The 19376-nt window shown below is 54.1% G+C and overlaps 2 protein-coding genes across 3 annotated transcripts; both read left to right on the plus strand.

The window, feature by feature from the left end:
* Positions 1-651: 651 nt before the first annotated feature.
* Positions 652-1848, plus strand: Npw (neuropeptide W). Its single transcript, XM_028761031.1, has 2 exons — positions 652-1202; positions 1662-1848. Exons 1-2 carry the CDS (start codon positions 754-756, stop codon positions 1771-1773), a joined length of 561 nt encoding a protein of 186 aa, XP_028616864.1. The 5' UTR covers positions 652-753; the 3' UTR covers positions 1774-1848.
* Positions 1849-8745: 6897 nt separating this feature from the next.
* On the plus strand, positions 8746-19189 carry Slc9a3r2 (SLC9A3 regulator 2). Of its 2 annotated transcripts, XM_028760825.1 has the most exons (7): positions 8746-9107; positions 11311-11511; positions 16448-16627; positions 16848-17001; positions 17066-17109; positions 17811-17873; positions 18079-19189. In XM_028760825.1, exons 1-7 carry the CDS (start codon positions 8895-8897, stop codon positions 18235-18237), a joined length of 1014 nt encoding a protein of 337 aa, XP_028616658.1. In that variant the 5' UTR covers positions 8746-8894; the 3' UTR covers positions 18238-19189. The 2 variants fall into 2 exon arrangements, with proteins under 2 accessions (XP_028616658.1, XP_028616659.1); XM_028760826.1 differs by lacking the exons at positions 8746-9107; positions 11311-11511 and adding an exon at positions 13866-14014.
* The last annotated feature ends 187 nt before the right edge of the window (positions 19190-19376 follow it).

The raw sequence follows: 19376 nt of genomic DNA on the forward strand, positions 1-19376 counted from the left end.
CTAGCTCTCCAGAAACCACAGGGATGGCTTCAGGTGGCCAAAGGGTCCTGCCTGCTTGCCTACCTGCCTTTCTAGCTGCTCCACCCCCAGCTCCTTTATTTCCTTCTTCTTCCTAGAGCTAGGGTCACAAAATCAGGCCAACTTGAACTCAGGATCCATGCTGGGATTATTGGAATGTGTTCCCATTCCTCACCTCCAAACTCCAGGGTCTCCAAGCATTGATCCACCTGTAGTGCAAGTTTGGGTGGGAACCCAAGAGTTGTGCGAGACAGGAAGAGGGACAGCCTTCAGGAAAGGGTGGCACCGCGCTCAAAACTCTATGTTAGCACCAAAACTCTGCTGTCTCCTCCCCCGTAAGTGCTCCATGTGTAGCAGCTCCTACCAAGGGGTATCTCTTTGTCCCTGGCAGCACATCCTTGTATTCTGAGACTATGGTACCAGAACTCTCTCCATGACAGTTCCCTTCCTGGGGGCGAGAGGAAAGGATAAGCAAGGACATCCCACACTAGAGCTTTAAGCGCGGTCCAGCTACTCATTGAGAGGCTTCTAGCTGCCTGAGTTCCCTCTTCTCCCTCCCTCTCCATCCTCCTCTCCCTTGGGTGAGCGCGGCATGTGCAGCGGGGGCGAGCCAGGGCGGGGCCACTGAGAAGCTGTAGTCGTACCAACTGACTGATCTCCTCCATCCTCCGGAGCTCCGACGTTCTCGGACACATAAACCCTGTTCTTGTCCTAATTCGCCAAGGGGCCATAGATATGAGCGCGCTGGCGTCGAGCAGAGAAGTGCGGGGCCCTGGGCCCGGGGCTCCCGAGAACCGGCCCCTGCTGCCCCTGCTGCTGCTGCTGCTGCTGCTGCTCTTGCTACCGCTGCCCGCTGGCGCCTGGTACAAGCACGTGGCGAGTCCCCGTTATCACACAGTGGGTCGTGCCTCGGGGCTGCTCATGGGGCTGCGTCGCTCGCCCTACCTGTGGCGCCGTGCCCTGGGCGGGGCCGCTGGACCACTAGCCCGGCTCCCGGGACCGGTCGCCGGCAGCGCTCTCCTGCTTCCTTCCCCCGGGCAGGAGCTGTGGGAAGTACGAAGCGGGAGCTCACGGGCAGGGCTTCCCGTCCATGCAACCCGGAGTCCGCGGGACCTGGAGGGAGCCCGCCAACCAGAGCAGTCGCTAAGCCTTCACTCCTGGATCTCAGCGGAGCCCGCTGCTAGGTAAGTAGGAGAGAGGAGGCGGGTGTGGCATACGGCAAGGGAATTTCCAGGGGTCTTAGACCACACAAGACCACTCACTAGCCTATGGGTACTGGTGTTTTTTGTTCTTCCTGATCCTTCTCTCACCTACCAAGTGGTAGGATTACAAGTGTGCACCACTACACCCGGTTTACATGGTCCTAGAAATGGAACCCAGGACTTCACACATGCTAAGCAAGCACTCTGCCCACTGAGTTGTATCCTGTAGTCCAGCCCCCTCAACCCCTTTTTGATATTATGCTCCCTCATCCTCCTGTTTGCTGATTTTATAGATGTGGCCACTACGCTCCCCTACCCTCCCTACCCATTCTGTTTGTCATTGTGTTAGGAGAATTTCCCAGAGTTCCTTCCACACCATCCTGAGGACAGAATGGAGAACCTTATCCCTGTCTCTATAGAGTCCTGCTTTGTTCTTTCTAGAGCCTTCGGAGAGACGCTTCGCGCCCAGCCATGGTTCCTGCAGCAAATCATCTTTGCCAATCCTGTTAGGCTCGACGACCGTCCCAAGAACCGATGGCGCCCCCATGCTTGACCTAGGCAGAAGCACAGCTTGTAGCTCCAGTCTGGTCTCGTGGTCTAGTCAATAAAACAACCCTGATTCCTGCGCCCCCGCGTGTGACCCTTTTCCTCCGTTGTGTACTTAGCGTCTAGCTTCAGGGCGTACATAGCTGCGCGCCTACGCCCTGGCAAATGTCAAGAACCCCCTCCCTGGCCAGACCAGCTCATCAATCTGTCCTTAGGGACGCGGGGTGGGGGTGGGGGGGGTGAGGAAGGCTGAGATGCTTCCGGGGCCTTGGGTTGCTTCCTCCCTATGTTCCCTTCCCTGTTCATGAGTGTCCAGGGTCCCGAGTATGGTGACTGATCCCCCAAACTCCTACCAGGATCAGTGCAAGACACCGGTGGGTCTGGCCAGACCACTGAAGCATACAGGAACAGAAACTAGCGAGTGGAGTCTCCAGGTGGCCCTCACTCTACCCTCTGTCCTGATTGCAGAGACTTTTCTGCACTGTGAGCTTTGCCCCTGGTCCAGCCAGCACACCAGGACGTTTGCCCACTTCCTCGTATTAGTTTTAAGCCTGAATTTTCTTGAATCCTTTCCCTCCTGCCGTCAGCATCTGAAGAGTAAGCAGATGGTGCCAGCTTCCTTGATACCCACACTTCCACTCTGGGAAGGGAATCCCCGCAGGCAGCCCCCACTCCCCGCTTCTCATCCTCTGCATTTCCAGTCTTTTGCTCTGGTCCCACATGATCAAGGGCACACACAGGTCGATAATTCTGGTACTTGAGAGGCTGAGGCAGGATTGTTGCTGTGAATCTCAGACCAGCATAAGTTACATAGTAATCTCCAGACTAGCTTGGAACAGAACACACACACATGCATGCAGGCATGAGTGCATGTGCGCGTGCACACACATGCACACACGCGCACACACACACATCTGTGGGCTCCCTCCGGTTTCACACAACTGGGACCCTTCACCCTCTGCCACATGTTCAAACTTCTTGCATCCATCTTTTCTCAGATCTGAGCGTTGAGATTCCTCAAACTTCCCTCCCATCTGCTGTTGGAACTCCCCCATAAACATGTGGCAAGGTCTTCCCTAGATCCACTTCCTAAAGGCTAAGAGCAGATGGACCCCACTGCTGCCCCACTCAGGACACTCCTTCACACCCACTATGTCCTCCTACCTACCAAGGGAGTCCTCCCCCCGTAGTTCAGTGCTCTACACCTTTAAAAGATTTAAACCATTTGTCTGTATGTATCCAAGCGCAGCACGTGCTGCATGTGGTCTTGAGAGCTAGAAGAGGTTATAGGATCTCCTGGAATTGAGCAGCAGGTGATGTGAGGCACCTGATGTGGGTGCTGGGATTGAACTCAGGTCCTCAGAAAGAGTAACAAGCAAACGTCACTGCTGATCTGTGTCTTTGGCCCCTACATTTTATAATTACATTGTATTTATTTATTTTTGTTCTCTTTGTTTCTTTCGTGTGTGTGTGTGTGTGTGTGTGTGTGCGTGCGCGCACAACCCCGGAGGTCAGAAGACAACAGGCTAGAATTGATTCTATCCTTCTACCATGTGGGTCCCAGGGAACAAATTTAGGTCATCTGACTTTGCAGCAAGTGCCATTATCCACTCAGCTATATCAGCAATTTGAAATTTTTTGTTTATACTTTTAATCTATTCATTTATTTGGGGGGTGTGGGTACATATCTTCCAAGGCACCTTTGTAGCTGCCAGAGGACATCTTGCAGGAGTTGGCTCTCTTTTTCCACTTTGTGGGTCCCGGGGATCAAACTAAGATTATCTAACCGCCTTTGTCAATCGAGCCATCTTTCTGACCCAGGAATGCTACCTTTCTCCCAGTTCTTTTTGTTTGTTTTGTTTTGTTTTGTTTTTAGAGACAGTGTTTCTCTGTGTAGATCTAGCTGTCCTGGAACTTGCTCTATGGACGGGGTTGGCCTCTGTACATCTGCCTGCCTCTGCTTCCTGAAGGCTGAATTAAAAGCCAGTCCTCCCTAGATTTGCAACAAATTTAACCTTTCAAAACATCAGTGTCCTGACCTTGTCATCTCCAGATGTACAATATTCCACCGGCTACCCACTGCCTGTGGGATGAACTTAAAGTTCAGTGACATCTGTTTCCTGTCCTTCCTACCTCCTGCCCAGCTTGCAAGATCCATACACAGATTCTAGAGCAGCCTAAGCATCCTAGAGAGTACATTACAAAAGACTCTTCAGGCTTCTTTAAATGATCTCAAAGGGGGGCTTCTCCAGCTCTGGACCTCTTTTGCTCAGGCCAAGGTACACAAACCTCTGTTTCCTTGGGTCTGAGCAATGTTTACCCAGTGCTCGCCAGGGCCGGTGCTGAACGCCAAGTAGTTGGGGCAAATGTTTGGTCACAAGGGCTGGTTTGGTTGCCTAGAGCTATCTCATTCTAGAGAAGTGGGTGCCAGGACCGGGGTGAAGGGCAAAACTGGCTGAGGCCTATTAGAGGCCTTCTCTTTCTATTATTCCCCAAGGCTTGCATTCCTCTGCTTGAGTGGTGTAACCAGCTCTAGGGCTTCAATCGAATCCCAAACCCACAGAACCGGAACTGGTCTAAACTAGAGAAGTGAGCTCTGAGGTGAATCTACCTGCCTATGACGCATCCCACACACCCCCAACCTTCCAGCCCCTGTCTGGCCCCGAGATGGCGCAATCACATTCATTTCCACCAGGTGGCGCTATGCAGCTGTTGTTGGCAGTCCACTGCCAAGGAAGGGAGCCAAGCAGGGAAGGGGGCTGGGTGAGGTCTCGGAATTCTCGAAGATGGTCAGTTTCCTGTCCCTCCTTTCTTCCCTTTCTCTCCTTGCCCTGTCCCTTTTTCTCCGGATTTCTGTACTTTCTCCTTTTGTTGCTGATCACGCCTGCTCCAATTTGGGGATCCAAAGAGAGGCGTGATGTAGTCGGAGGGAGAAGGCCCTAAGCAAGACCTGGTAGATGCAGGCAAGGCCATTACTACCCATTAAGGTAGCAGCGCTTTTCTGGGAAGATCCTAGCCTTTACCTGGTGTCAGAATACTGGCTCCACCCCGGGGACAGGGCTTCCCAGGTCCCGCCCACACCCGGCCTCGGCGCTTTCAAGAAGGATGCACGTATGTTTTTTACAGTGTTTAGTGAAAAACCCTCTGTCCCACCAGGAGTGCAGCAAGGCAGCCCCGGTTGCTTTAGATAATCCAGAGGAGGAGAGGACTGATATACCAGCTCTTTGCCACACAGGTGACCCATTTGTAAAGGAAGTTGTAGGGTAAGGTGAAGCTTAGCGGAGGACATTCCCCAACCGTCCAGGGTTATCTCCACCTTCTTGGATGTCGCTGGTCTTGGAGCTAGGTCTCTCCACCTTTTAAAGAAGTAGAACAATAAAGTCCTGTGACTCTTAAGGCCTCATGAGCCACCTGCCTTCCTATCTCATTCTCTGAGGCGCTAACCTCGTATGAGGGTATACCTTCAAGCCTTGTTGGCCTCTCTCAGCTTGCCTCTCAAGTCCACTGGGTATCCTGTCTGCCTGAAGCCTCTGAGGGAATTAGGGAAGAAGGTCTAGGAGGTGTGGTCTTTGAGAGACCCCACCTCTGCTGCACCAGGCTTTCTCCTCTTCCCCTGTGCCTGTCACCAACTCCCTCTTGAGAAATGGTCACCCTTGGTCAGCTCTGGCTGTTTTCCTTTCTTTCCTCTTTGAGACAGGATCTCAATGACTGGCCTGGAACGCACAGAAATCCAACTGTCTCTGCTTCCCTAGTTCTGGGATTAGCCACTATACTGGGTTCTGTTTTATTGTTTAAATGGGCTCTTCCTTGTCTAGTTTGATTTGTGAGGTATGTGAATTTTAATTATGCATATGTGTGTGGTATGTATACATGAGTGAAGTTGCCCATGAAGGCCAGAAGGGGGTGTTGAATCCCCCTATGGCTGGAATTACAGGGAGTTATGAGCTGTTATGTAGGTGCTGGGAACCAAACCTAGGTTCTCTGCAACAAGAGGTATTCTCTCTAAATACTCTGAACCATTGAGCCATCTCTTTAACCTGTTTTGTTTTGTTTTGTTTTGTTTTGTTTTGTTTTGTTTTGAGACAGAGTCTCATGTAGCCCAGGCTGGCCTCAAAGTCACTATGCAGTTGAAGGTGATCTTGACCTTTTTCCTCCCAAGTGTTCAGATTACAAGCATGCCCAGCAGGTTTACAGAGTGACAGAGATCCACCTCAGGGCTCCACTCTTCCGGCTGAGCTACGTTCTCATGCCCTGGTTTTCGTTTTGTTTGTTTGTTTGTTTTGTTTTATTTTTTGAGACAGTCTTCCTGTAGCTTAGGCTGGACCCCTGGAACTGGAATTATGAATGGTTGTGAGGTGCTGTGTAGGTGCTGGGAGTCAAACTGGGTCCTTTGCAAGAACAATAAATGCTCCAAGCACTCTTAGCTTCGGAGCCCTCTCCAACCCTAAAGTCCTATTTCTATTAAATGATGGCTTTCAAAACATTTTTTTTAAAGATTTTTAAAAAAGATTTATTTATTTACTATGTATATAGTGTTCTGCTTACATGTATTCCTGCACACCAGAAAAAGGCATCAGATCTCATTACAGATGGCTATGAGCCACCATGTGGTTGCTGAGAATTGAACTCAGGACCTTTGGAAGAGCAGTCAGTGCTCTTAACTGCTAAGCCATCTCTCCAGCTCTTTTGTTCAGTTTTTAAAAAAATATTTATCTGTCTCCTGGCAGTGGTGGCACTGACTTTTAATCCCAGCACTTAGGAGGGAAAGGCAAGTGATCTGTGAGTTCAAGACCAGCCTGGTCTACAGATCGGGTTCCAGAACAGCCAGGGCTACACAGAGAAACTGTCTGGGGAGGGTAGGGTTTGTTTTTATATTGTATGTATCTGGGTGCTTTGATTGCATTGGTGTCTGCACACCAGAGGGAGGCATTGGATCCCTTATGGATTACTATAAGCTGCCATAAGGATGCCATCCTTCTGGCCACATTGTTTGCTCTTGATTTTGAAGTATTCTATCTAGGCTGGCTACAAACTCAGGGCCTTCAGGCCACAGCCTCCCTGGTGCAGGGATCACAGAGGTGCTGACTTCTGGGAGCCTGGCTTCACACTGCTGTTTCACACTGCTGCCCCAGGTTTCTTCCTCTGTGGCTCAAGCCCACTGATGGGCTAAGCCCTCCCACCCCCGCCCTGTTTCTGTCACTTTCCTTGGCACTTTCCAGCCCATTTGCTTTGGGAATTCCTTTGCTACTACTCTGTGACTGCAGCATCCTGTCATCTTTGGCTCTGGCCCCCTGAGACCACACATTCCTGCCCCTTGTTTCCCCTCCACCCGCCACCCTGTGTCCCTTCTTCAGTCATGGGCCGAGTCTTTGGTGGCAGAGAGCTAGTGAAGGGCCCAAGGTCGAGGTGGGAAGAAGTCCCCTACCTTCCTCAACTCCTGGCCTGGAAATCTTCCATCTTGCCAGCCTCTTTAGTGTGACCTCTGTTAGCAGGTCTGGGAGGTTCCTGGTTATTGTGGGGTAACTTCTAAGTTCTACAGGGGTGGGATATACAGTGAGCACATAGTTTAGACACGTTAACAATCTCCATGGGCAAACAGCATTAGGCCAGGCCTAGAGAAAGAAATCCTAAGACAGACAGGCAAACTCTGGATAGGCAGGCATGAAGACAGATGGAAGTGGTCAGCCATGTCTGTGGCAGCATCAGCTAGAATCTGCAGAGAGTGCTGGGGGCAGGGAGCAACAATGTATCCTCAGCTTAAGTGCCTTTTAGGAGCAGCCACTAGGGTGTGGGTACCCAAGGGGCTGCTGCTGAGAAGCCGGTCTTAGTGCTCCGGTGGAGGTGGAGAGCCCTAGTTAAGGGCTCTGGAGAAAGGGGAGGCAGAGGAGAACACTGAGCTAGGGCTGCATCTCCTATCCACATGGGGAACTGTCTGAGCTGGCTTTACCTGACTCAGGGGGACCAGGTAAGTAAGGAGCTATGGGCTGGGGAGGAGCAGGCTTTGGGTGAGCCTGGATCTCAGCTGTCTTATGTGCCTGGGAGGATGATTCAAGTTGAAAGTGCAGTCTCACAGTACTGGACTCTAGCAGAGGGTTTTCTCTAGGCCTCAGTTTCCTGATCCGTAAAATGGTCGGTTTTCTCTAGGGTTGTTCTTGGAAAACCATTTAGAAATGCATAAGGGGTTCTCAGTGGGACTATTGTCCTGTAAGAGTGTGTTGGGACTACAGACCTAGGAACCGGGAATGAGAGCCCTGTGGGGCTTAATCTGGGGACAGCTGATCACAACCTGAGCTCAGGGGCCAAAGTCCTCAGCACAGTTCATACCAGGTCAAGAGGAAGGCAGCAGACACCTCCCATCTCTACTAGACAAACTCAAGTTCCCAAAAAGCAGGGAATACAGGAGCGAGACAGGATGTTTAATGGACAAACACTTCCTGGGACACCTACCTATAACAGGGGGACACCTACTCCCTGTCCCCAAAGACCTTGGTTGCTGTAGTGTCTCTTTAAATTCTTATTCTTGCCTGTTGCTCTCGGGGTCGGACAAGACAACTTCGGGGATCTAGAGGGAGCAGAACAATCCGGGTAGGTAGAGGGTGAGGTGCATTCCGAGGACGGGGCGCAGTGGCCCTGGCACTTCCCCTCTGGCCTCTGTGTAGAGTGTCTCTGACTGGACTCCTTCCCATTTCTGGAAGCTCTCTCACTGTAGCATATGCAGGTGTCTAAAAAAGTGGTTCCTGGAACAGAAGCCAAAGGTGCTGGCGCTGCGGAGGGTGGCCAAAATGGGATAAGATAGGACTCCCCGGGACTCGAGAGTTGTCTGGCCGTGCAACCCCACTCCTTGGTCCTAAGGTTTCTGGGCGCCCAGACAGGGGCCTAGCTAGCGGGGCTTGGGCTAGGGCGGGGGCAGCCAGGAGGGCGGGGAAGGGGCGGGCGCGGGGGCGGAGCTGCAGCAGGAGCAGGGGCCAGGGCCAGAGCCGAAGCCGGAGCCCGAGGCGACGCGAGCTGAGCCGGAGCCACCGAGGCCGCTGCCTGCTCTCCCGCCCGCGCCTCCGCCGCCTCCGCGCTCCAGCCTGCTGGTGGTGTGAGTCGTGGCCAGTCGCGGCCATCCAGGGGGCAGCGGGTGCCATGGCCGCGTCGGAGTCGCTGCGGCCCCGCTTGTGTCGCCTGGTGCGCGGAGAGCAAGGGTACGGCTTCCACCTGCATGGCGAGAAAGGCCGCCGTGGCCAGTTCATCCGGCGCGTGGAGCCAGGCTCCCCAGCCGAGGCGGCCGCACTGCGCGCCGGGGACCGCCTGGTTGAGGTCAACGGCGTCAACGTAGAGAGCGAGACGCATCACCAGGTGGGTCCCTGCGCTGCGCCCCGCCCCCCGGTTCCCTCCTAGGGGCGCGTCCCTACAGCGCTGGCCAAGATGCCTAAGACCACCCTTCTGCGCGCCGTATGGCGGGACCCGGTAAGGGTCCCACGGGGGCCTGCTGTTAGGGTGTCGAGGTGTGGGACGTGGCCCGCCAGCTGGCCTCCTGGTGAGGAAGCTCAGTCCTGCACAAGCGGGGGAGGGAGGACATCCTGGTAGGGAGGGGCCGCACTGCGGCTACTCTGGCCAGGGCCCTGGCTGCTTCTGCTAGTTTTGGCCTCCGTGTGCCGTGGAGGAGGAGGAGGTGGCTAAGGCACCTTGTGGCCTTGTGGTATAGATGCTTTTCTGTCAGCCTGTGAGTTATGTGTGTGTGCTTGCAGGTCTCTCTCGGGTCATCCATATGAATACACTACCCAAGTGTTCCAGGAGTGGATGAAAGCATACTTGTGTCAGTGCTGGAATGTGTGTCTAGGGTTGTGTGGACACATCAGGCATGTGTGCTGGCCGTGTGTGTGTGTGTGTTCCTGCCTATACTAGTGTACTTCTCGTGGGCCGGCGTGTCTGGGTCCTTGGGGAGTCAGCTCCAGTGGTAGCATATTCCTTGGGCTCAGAAAACGCCTCCTCCTGGGAGGCTGCCTGGCCCTGTAGAGGTCACTGTGCAGCGCTGCTGCATCTGGAGGAAGGAGAGATGATCCGGCTGGTCTCTCTGCAGGTTCTAACTCTGGGGTGTCTGTATCCCACTGAGGGGTAGACACAGTTAAGACCTTGGCTAGGGTTCAGCCTCCCCCCACTTTTTCTGTCCTGGAACCCTAGTACCAGTAAGTCCAAGACCTGTGTCAGTGGTCAGTCCTGAGGCCTGGACAAAGCAAAGTAGCTAAGAGTTAAGCTTCTATCTCCCTAACGACCCGCTTTCTACTTACAGTGACCACCGCATTTGGTTGTGGGCTGAAGAGTTTGGGAGTGAAGCCCAGTGGTTGGCCCAAAAAGCAAGGCAGAGACTGGCAGAGTTGGTAGCATCTGCCTCTAGCCAGCACGGGAATGCACTTGTTTATCCCAGGTTTCTGGGGGCGCTCGGGCGCTAAAGACTTTCCCATAGAGCCACATTAGACCCCCACTGCTCAGAGAGATAGGATGCAAACCTGCGACTCCCATTCCGCTGATTTTTAGAGATTGTGGGTGACTGGCTTGGCTCCCATGCCCGAAAGCAACCATGCCCGAAAGAGTGCTGGGATCCTTCTGCTCTGTTGGTCATGGGGAGAGAGGACGGTCACTGAGGGCCGGGTAAAGATGGGCCTGGGTAGGACCTTCTCATCTGTGGTAGCATGTACTCCGTGGAATGATGCTGGAGATCCTGTCTCTTCACTCCCAGGCTGTGGGGTGGGGTTGTCAATGCTTCCTGCCCTTCAGATGTCCAGTGAGCACTTCTCCCTTTGAACACATACTAACATCCTGCATGATCCATGGCGGCCCACACTTGACAGGCACACATCCAGACAGACACACAGATGGCTGTCAAGCCACCTCTGTTCTGCTGCTGAACCTGCTGGAGCTGAATTCTGCTTACTTGGTGTATGTGAGCAACCTTCGTCTTCATTTCTTCACAGGTCCAGCTGGGATGGTTTTCTGGTCCTGGTCTGGAGGGAAATAGAAGTTCTAGAGCTTGTGGGGCATTAGACTCACACTGCATCTCTGAGAAAGAAAGAAGCCCAAATACTCACACTAGGACCAACAAAGACATTGCTTTCTTCCACATCTGGACCAAAACCAGACTTTAAAATAGAGGCATGCACATACAAAAAGCATACTCATATGCACACACACATACAAATAAGCATGTACATATGCATCGACTAGACTGAAATCCTGAAGCTCAACTAAACAGATTCTGACTCTCCCATCTGGCTGTTTCTTGCAGCTCCTTCCTGTGCTCACCTGAGCAGAATGCAAGGCTGCACGAGTATCCTGAAGTACTTGCAGCCTGGGCCCTAGCTCCAGAGAGAAGAGGGAGGGAACTGCTGGAAACTGGGGGTGGGAGGTGGAGCCCGCAGGCCTCTCAGTTCAGCTACCCACCCCTGGCAGGCCAACTCCTGCTCTCTGTCCATGAGCCTGGGCCTAGCCGGGAGTGCTGCCCCATCCATGTGCTGCCCAGGGTGTTGGCTGCTGACCGGGTCCTGCTTTGCACCCATTCCAGGTGGTACAGAGGATCAAGGCCGTGGAGGGGCAGACCCAGCTGCTTGTGGTGGACAAGGAGACAGATGAAGAGCTCTGCCGGCGGCAACTGACCTGCACTGAGGAGATGGCCCACCGAGGGCTTCCACCAGCCCACAACCCCTGGGAGCCAAAGCCAGACTGGGCATACTCGGGCAGCCTTGGCTCGGACACTGGCCAGAAGGTATGTCTGTGGGAACAATGAGCCTTTCCCAGAACTACCATCACTGCCTCTTGGTAGCAATCTTCCCTTTGGTCACTTCTATAAGCCTCCATTTCCTCTTTGGGCTCTTTCTCTATTGCGGTGACCATAACCACTCTCTATGCTGTTGGTGACCACTTGCGGCAACTCTTTTGGCTTTTGTCCCCTCTGCTGGAGGTTCCAATGGCTGAGGGGCTCTTAGAGGAGCTGCTGGGACTCACAGCTCTAACCAAAGCCATCCATGTGCTCTGAAACCCTTGGGTGGATTAGATCCTGTTGCAGGGATTAGCGCTGTAGCCCGTTGGCAATGGGGGTGGGCTGGAGTGGGTGGGTTCCAGAACAGAGGGACTTCCTAGGGAAAGGGAGTCAAGGGAAGGACCCACATGCAGACGCTCAACTAGGTTCCAGTTCCTGTCCCTGTTTGTGCTTCCCACAGGTGCTGGAACCCTGTGTGTTGCTGTCTCAGGGCTCCTGCTGGGGAGCCCCTCCCCTCATCTTTATCCTTCCAGGCTGGGGGTGGGGGTTGGCATACACAAGAGAGGGTCTGTTCCACCTTCTAGGTAGCTACCTAGGTAGAACCTGAGGCACAGAGGAAGGGCCGGAGGCTATTTGTTCTACTTCTTGGAGGATCTGGTATTATTGTTTCTTTTGTTTTCTAATTATTACTTGAGCCAAGCAGTTCCTCACATCCAGCTTTGAGAACCATTAGCTTAGGTCAGTGGAGAGTCAGGTTTGAAATTTCTGGATGTGTTTCAGACCTTAGCATTTACCTGTGACCTCACCCAAATGTCTCCTGCTGGTTAGGCCTATGCTGGTCCCTGCGGGACCTGTCTGGAGGTTGGGAGATGACATCCCCAGTGGTAAGGTCAACCTGGGCTAAGGTCTGTGCTGCTTTGCATCTGTTGGATTCTTTCCCTTTGAGACCTGAAGGCAGGTGCAAAGCCTAGAATCTGGATTCTGCACTCTGGCTGGGCTGTTTAAGATCAGGAATCTTAATAGGAATTTTGTGGAAAGAAGATGGTGCCAGGCCCACCTTCCTCTGGCTGGGGACTAGGAGCCTCCCTTTTTCCCAAGCACCCCTTTCTCCTCCTTAGGAAGAAGCCCCCCCCCAACCCCAGCCGTGTGTCCATTCATTTAGAAGCAAACAGCTCAGTTCACCTTCCTGTGGAAAAATCCACCCTGGGGCCTTATCTGGAGATGGGGTGGCCCAGGCCCCTTGGCTGTGGGTGGGTCCTTCCCTGTCTCTGCTATTTCAGGCTTGGAGGGGCTGCAGGAAGCCCTAGGAGGGGGCTTCCTCTGGGTGTATTTTTAGAGGAACAAAAGGGGGTACAATGGGCTTGTCCCATTGTAGATGGGTCAAACCTAGGGACAAGAATTTCAGGAGGTAAAGGAACCCAAGGGACACTCTTACCCTGGAAGAGAAAGGGGAGCCTCATAAGACATCTATCTACAAACCAGGTTTAGAAACAGCCTGCCTTAGACTGATGTGGGCGCTGCAGAGGGTTACCCTTACTCTGTAGCATTGAGCTTGGATGAGGGTACTGGTGGCTGGAGAGACCGGTGGGGTCTGTATGCCTTTGCCCTGTTGCAGCGTGGGTGTCCACTGGGTGCCCCCACCGGAGGTTAGGGTCTTTTCATCCTCCCTGATCCTATGTTCTCTCTCCTAGCCTGCAGGATAGGGGAAGTGGGATAAGGGAGAACACTGATATGGTCTGCCCCTCCCTTTGGGGGCGGGAAGGCCTAGTCAGTGGTGACTCAGTCCCAGGCCATTCAGGGCTGGGGGTGGCTGCAGCTGCATGGAGCTGATTCTAGCAGTGATGACAGGGACAGCCCCCAAACAGAGACCCAGCAGCTAGCAGTGCCAGGTACAGGGAGGTAGTGTGGACCTTGCCTTCCTTCCCATCCCTTGGGTCCTACCATGACTGCACCTCCTGAAGGACATGGGGAACTGTGTTATGGCTGACACAGCTCTGCAGGTTATGGGTTCATGGGATAGGATGGTCTGAGCAAAGTGTTAGCATGACCATTTTTGGGGCTCCCCTGGTTCCCACTGTTCCTCTTTCCCCTCCCCCCATTCACTGTCTTCTGTTCTCCAGCCAAGGTCCCCTCCCTTGACTCCCTGTCTCCACTGCCCTGGGTCCTGGAGCAGGGCAGGGCCTCCATCAGCTTCCTTCCTTCCTTTCTTGGGACGGAAACCAAGCTGGGTGGGGGGGACACCGGACAGGGGAGGGGGCTCAGTAACCACCCTGCTACCCAAAATGAGTCAGTCCCTATGTCCCCACCCATCCCCAGGGACCTGGGCCACAGTGGGAGGTAGATAAGTGGGGTGACAGTCTCAGCTGGTCTAAGAACTCTGGCCACTTCAGGCTGGCCACCTGCTGCCAGCCACTCCTAGCCACTTCTCATGGCTCGCTCCAGGACTACCATGCTGCCTGCCTCAGCCCCAGGAGCCCCTCCTGTGAACTCTCAACTGGGGTTTGTTCAGGTCAGATGGGGGTGAGCAAAGCTGGGCAGTCAGGACCCCAGCTTTAGCTCAATCTCTGAGGAACGGCAGGGAACTTGGGGATGTTTATGCCTACAAGACGGACCCCCAAGAAACAATGGGAGCCTTTCTCTGCTGGGGCTGATGAGTCATTATCTGGGGGGGCAGAGCCTGGCTCCCAGGGCACCCCCATATCAGCCTTTGTCTGGCTATAGGCTCAGTGGGGGTACTGGGGCTTGCCCAGCTCTCTGGCTCTGTGTCCCCGAGCCCGTGGGAGCCAGAGGGCCTGACTGAAGAAGGCAGGAAGTGTGCTCAGGGCTAGGACTGGGAGGAAGAATTCCAGCAATGCACCCCTCCCGCTGTTTGCTGGGGCACCCTACCCCCACTTGCTTGCTTTAGCTGCCTGCCTCCCCGCTGTCCCACAGGCTTAGGGGTGTCTTGCAATCCTTGTACTTGAGGGTCTTATGCCAGGCCTGTCAGTGCTGGGACTTTGCCTGTGGCCAGAGATGGTTTAGGATAGTTAGTAAGAGGTATCATTTAGCCTGTGCTGAGAAGTGGCTGTTTTGGATTGGGGCTGGGGGTTTGGCCAGAACAGCTACCTCTCAGGAATGGCCCCTAGCTTCACAATCGTGTGCCAAGTCCTGCTTCCCGTTTGGGAGCCCTAAGAAACCCTGCCCTGTAGGTTACCACAGAGGCCGTGGGAAGAGGTCACAGGGCCAGTGCCATGGATCTAAGTTTGCGTGTGTGGGTGGCTGTGTGTGTCTGTGTTGCTTGTTTATGAGCGTAAGCCTGGATGTCTTGCCTCTATGGCCACATGATGTGGCCCTGTCTGCTAGGACGTGACTTTGTGCCAGGAGTGGTCACAAATTCCCTCATACTGTTTTGGACTGGCTTCTGTCTCTACTTCTTCAGCCTCTCCTCTGTGAACTAGCCTCTGGCTGTCCCAGGCTGATGGTTAGGGGTTCTCAGGGCCTTGCCCCAAAGCCCTATACCTGTATCTTCAGCTATGCCTTTGAGAGTTCTATGCAGTGGGGTTTTGAGTATCTTTGAGGCCTTACAACTCTGAATTCAGGCAACATTGCCTACCTGAGCCCCCAGGAGACAGTTTAATCTGTAATTCTGATGTAATGGTACAGATGGCAGCTGTGCACCAAGGCTCAGCAGGAAGGAGAGTCCAGATGAGGATCCAGCTGGGCTTTGGGACCAAGGGAGAGGTCCCGTGTGCAGGCAAGACAAAAAGGGAGTACTGGTCCTGCATAGACGAGTGTACTTATTCCTGCAGCTGGCTGCTCCCGTGGACATGGGTAACACCACACTTAGGGTTTGGAGCTAAGCATGGTGGTATATGCCTGTAATTCCAGCACTCAGAAGCTAAAATAAAAAGATCACTTTGAGTTGTGAGTTTGGGGCTAGCCTGTGTTAAAATGTGGGACCTTCTCTCCAAAACTCTAAAAGAAAGGTGGTGGAGTAGACAGTAGGGGTGTAGAGGTATTTGGGCTTGGGGTAAGACAGTTACCTGAGACTTAGAGATCTGCGCTGAGACCAGAAGGATTGATCCCTCAGGGGCAGGGTAGTAGTGGAAGGTGAGGAAATGCCCCCTGCTAGCACATTGTCACCTGCACTCACACTCAGAAACCTGAGCTGCCACCTGCCCGCCCACCCCAGCCACTGGCCCTGTGTAACTGGGCACCAGCAGCTGCTGGCCATTCAGCAGCACCGTCTCTGGCTTGGGCCCTGGCTGGGGTGAGGGGTCAGCAGGCTAGCCCGTGCTTGCATAGCCTCCTGGCCCAGAGACCTACTGCAGGATGCCAGAGGTAAAGAAGGGCAGCCTGGGGCAGTGGTGGAGCTCCCTGTGGGTACCGTGAGCCCTTCCATGCTGTGGGCTAGGAAGCATTGTAGGCTAGGACTGGTCACCACTGGATCTTTCTTGTGGCCCCTGCTTTCTGGGCCCATGGGGTTGGGGCAACGGTTCCAGGTAGTGTTGGAATTCTAAGGCAAACAGCTGCCACAGCAGCCCAGGGAGCTTCTTGAAGGTCTTGAGAGGAAAACCAAGCTGCTCAGGCTCCAGGAGACCAGCCCTAGAGAGGGAGGGCCAGAAGGGAGACGGGGGAGGCAAAACCTAAAGGTACTGTCTTCCTTGAGCCTCTGATGGGGCAGTTATCCCTTCTGGCTCTTTCTAGATCCCTAGGCTGTGTATAGTGTGCCCTATGAATTCTTCCACAGGTTCTGCCAGCAGCTATCTCATGAGATGTTTCCATGTTTGGTAACATGCTTTGTCCCTAAACCCATAGCTAAAGCTGTGTAACATGTAGCTTCACCAAACCCCTCAGTCCTGGGGCACATAGCGTTGTCAATGGAACCTGGGATTGGTCCCTTAGGGCATAAGGGCTAGGAGGCTGCGGGCAGAGCCTGATGTCACTTCCTGTGGGTCTACAGGATGTCAATGGGCCCCCAAAAGAGCTGCGTCCCCGGCTCTGCCACTTACGAAGGGGACCCCAGGGCTACGGGTTCAACCTGCATAGTGACAAGTCCCGGCCTGGCCAATACATCCGCTCTGTGGACCCTGGCTCTCCTGCTTCTCACTCTGGCCTCCGTGCCCAGGACCGGCTCATTGAGGTACCCTGGGTCCTTGTGTCTGTATCTGTATGTCCCTGAGTGTCCATGTATGGGCCCTGGGTCCCTGCAGGAGGAGGGAAGACAGGGAACTTGAGCTGCCACTCTTCTTGCTGCTTTGGCTGCTGGTGGCTTCGATGAATATTTGATGGCACACCTGGCTGGGTGGCATTGGGCCGACTGGGCCCCTCAGGCCTTTCTGACCCTGTGTGGGTTGCGTCAGGTGAATGGGCAGAATGTGGAGGGGCTGCGCCATGCCGAAGTTGTTGCCAGAATCAAGGCACAGGAAGATGAGGCCCGGTTGCTGGTGGTAGATCCTGAGACTGATGAACACTTCAAGCGGTTGCGGGTTGTACCCACTGAGGAACACGTAGAAGGTAGGCTGTTGCCTTCGGGGCAGAGGGTAGGGTCAGTGCAGTCACTAACTTGCTGTCCCTACAGGTCCACTGCCATCACCAGTCACGAACGGGACCAGTCCTGCCCAGGTGAGAGGGTGGGCCCAAGTGACCAAATGTATACCTCTACCTGTGTCCCCAGATATGATAGAGGCTGCTTCTCCTGGAGGTCTGTGCCCTTGAGGATGTACAGCTGTGAACCTATCTGGCCTGGTTACAACAAACATACCCACTGTGCTGGCCAGGCATTAATCCTAGCACTTGGGAACCAAAAGCAGGCAGATCTTTGAGTTCAAGGCCAGCTTGGTTTACAGAGTGAGTTCTAAGGCAGCCAGAGCTGCACAGAGAAACCCTGTGTCAAAACAAAACAAATAGCCACTGTGCAACCTGTATGGGGTTAGCACCAGCTCAGATGTACAGTGTGGGCAGAGGCCTGGGGTCTCAGGCCATCTTTCCATGCCTTGTTCCTACATGACTACTGATAAGTCTTTACCTTCTTGGGACACCATCCTGGTTTGACAACAGGTGAATTCACATAGCTGACTCCCATTGCCACAGCTGCTGTCCCTATCATGGCTGCCCAGGTTGGACTTGCCTGTCTCCTGTTAGGTGCCAGCTGTGTCCTGGCCCAGACAGTGACAGAAGTGTGCTCACTGCTGAACAAGGACTAGCTGCAGCTGTGTGTGTGTGTGTGGTGTGCTCAAAAGCGACCCTGTGCCTGTGTGTGCATGTGAAGATCGAGGTGCACCAGGATGGGGACGCTGAAACCCCACCTACCCTTGGTTTCCTAGCTCAATGGCGGCTCTGTGTGCTCATCCCGAAGCGACTTGCCAGGCTCAGAGAAGGACAATGAGGTAACTGCCATGGTGCTCACACATGGGGCTTCAGAGACCTTCAGAGTGGATCTTTATGGAGATACCTACCAGGATGGTGGGGCTACCACTTCCAAGAAGCCTCTTGGGCTAGTTGCCCAGGCCCTGAGGTGGCCCCTGGTGTAAGTTCCTTGGGAAGGTAGCTGCCATGGGTATGGCTCACTGTTTGTACCTTGCCTGCCCCCAGGATGGCAGTGCCTGGAAGCGAGACCCCTTCCAGGAAAGTGGTCTCCACCTGAGCCCTACAGCAGCCGAGGCCAAGGAGAAGGCTCGGGCTACTCGGGTCAACAAGCGGGCACCACAGATGGACTGGAACCGGAAGCGAGAGATCTTCAGCAACTTCTGAGCCCCTTTCTGCCTATCCAGGGGTCCCAGGGTCTCTTCCTGCATGGACCTTGGGCTCTCCAGGGCTCCCCAAGCCTCAGCAGACTGGAGGGTGGTATCACACCACTCAGAAAACAACCTATGACCCCATGAACCCTTGTCTTGTCCACTGGGTGCTGCGGTGGTCATAGCAAGATCAGAGAAAAGAGAAACCCAGAGAAGAGAGAGACAGATAGACACAGCCAGCCAAGACAGACAGAGAGACAGAGACAGTGAGAGGGAGGAGCTGTGCATGGTGGTCTGCCAAGGGCCTTTGCCGTTCTGCCTCGGGCCTGCTGACTGAAAGGAATTCATGTTTTCGCTTTTTTTCCTAAAAGGTCTCCAGCTCCACATATGTTTCTAGTTAATAGTGGAGCCCCCTCCCCCAACCCCTTGGGACTCACTCTAAATAATTGCAATAAAACAAAACCTTTCTCTGCAAACCCTTTCTTACCCACCCTGTCAGCAGCACCATCCTGAGCAGAGACCAGGGACTCCAGGGAACAGACAGTCAGGGGACCTCAGGGCCAGCTGTGCTTGGAGGAGCTGTCCCTCTGTCCCATCCCTCATGTGGGATGGTCCCTAGGCCAGGCCTTCTCTGCCTAGCTACCCCTGTGCTGCCTCCCACATGCTGGGTTCTGGAATGCAGAGCCTAGGCTCTCTGAGGGGCCAGAGGATGGGTGTTCCCTGACTCTTAAGAGGGCAGCCTTCGGACAAGTCCCTTATCCTGCTCTGCAGCTCCAGGACCTGGAATGGTGGGGCTGTGTGAACCATTTCCAGGTATGATTCTGTGCTCCTGGGCCTGGTCCCTGCCTTATGCCTACCTGGCTCCGACCCTCTGGCCTCAGCTCCCCAAACTCACTCACTGACACTGCAGTCTGCCTCATAAGCCATAGCGCACGCGCGCCCTCCAATTAAACAGGCCTTGCCTCGAACTCTGGCACCGGTGTGTTTTCTGAGTGTTCAGGTGAGGTAGAGTTGAGGAATAAGGCCCATTAAAGTCCCTTAGGTGATGGAGGAATGATGTCATCCTCTCCTCCCCCTACGTCTCTGAGACCTGCTAAGTCTTGTGTCCAGTAGTCCAGAGAATGGGTGTCTAGAGTTCTGTGTTAACATGGGGTG

The sequence above is a fragment of the Grammomys surdaster genome, unplaced genomic scaffold, assembly GCF_004785775.1.
Source record: "Grammomys surdaster isolate TR1022 unplaced genomic scaffold, NIH_TR_1.0 126612, whole genome shotgun sequence".
NCBI classification, from domain to species: domain Eukaryota; kingdom Metazoa; phylum Chordata; class Mammalia; order Rodentia; family Muridae; genus Grammomys; species Grammomys surdaster.

What these genes read in the sequence shown, in the direction of transcription:
- Slc9a3r2 (XM_028760825.1), top strand. Translation starts at nt 8,895, where the DNA reads ATGGCCGCGTCGGAGTCGCTGCGGCCCCGCTTGTGTCGCCTGGTGCGC. An exon ending in AGAGCGAGACGCATCACCAG is followed by an intron (nt 9,108 to 11,310) that starts GTGGGTCCCTGC and finishes CACCCATTCCAG; the next exon opens with GTGGTACAGAGGATCAAGGC. An exon ending in ACGGGACCAGTCCTGCCCAG is followed by an intron (nt 17,110 to 17,810) that starts GTGAGAGGGTGG and finishes TTGGTTTCCTAG; the next exon opens with CTCAATGGCGGCTCTGTGTG.
- Npw (XM_028761031.1), top strand. Translation starts at nt 754, where the DNA reads ATGAGCGCGCTGGCGTCGAGCAGAGAAGTGCGGGGCCCTGGGCCCGGG. An exon ending in TCAGCGGAGCCCGCTGCTAG is followed by an intron (nt 1,203 to 1,661) that starts GTAAGTAGGAGA and finishes TGTTCTTTCTAG; the next exon opens with AGCCTTCGGAGAGACGCTTC.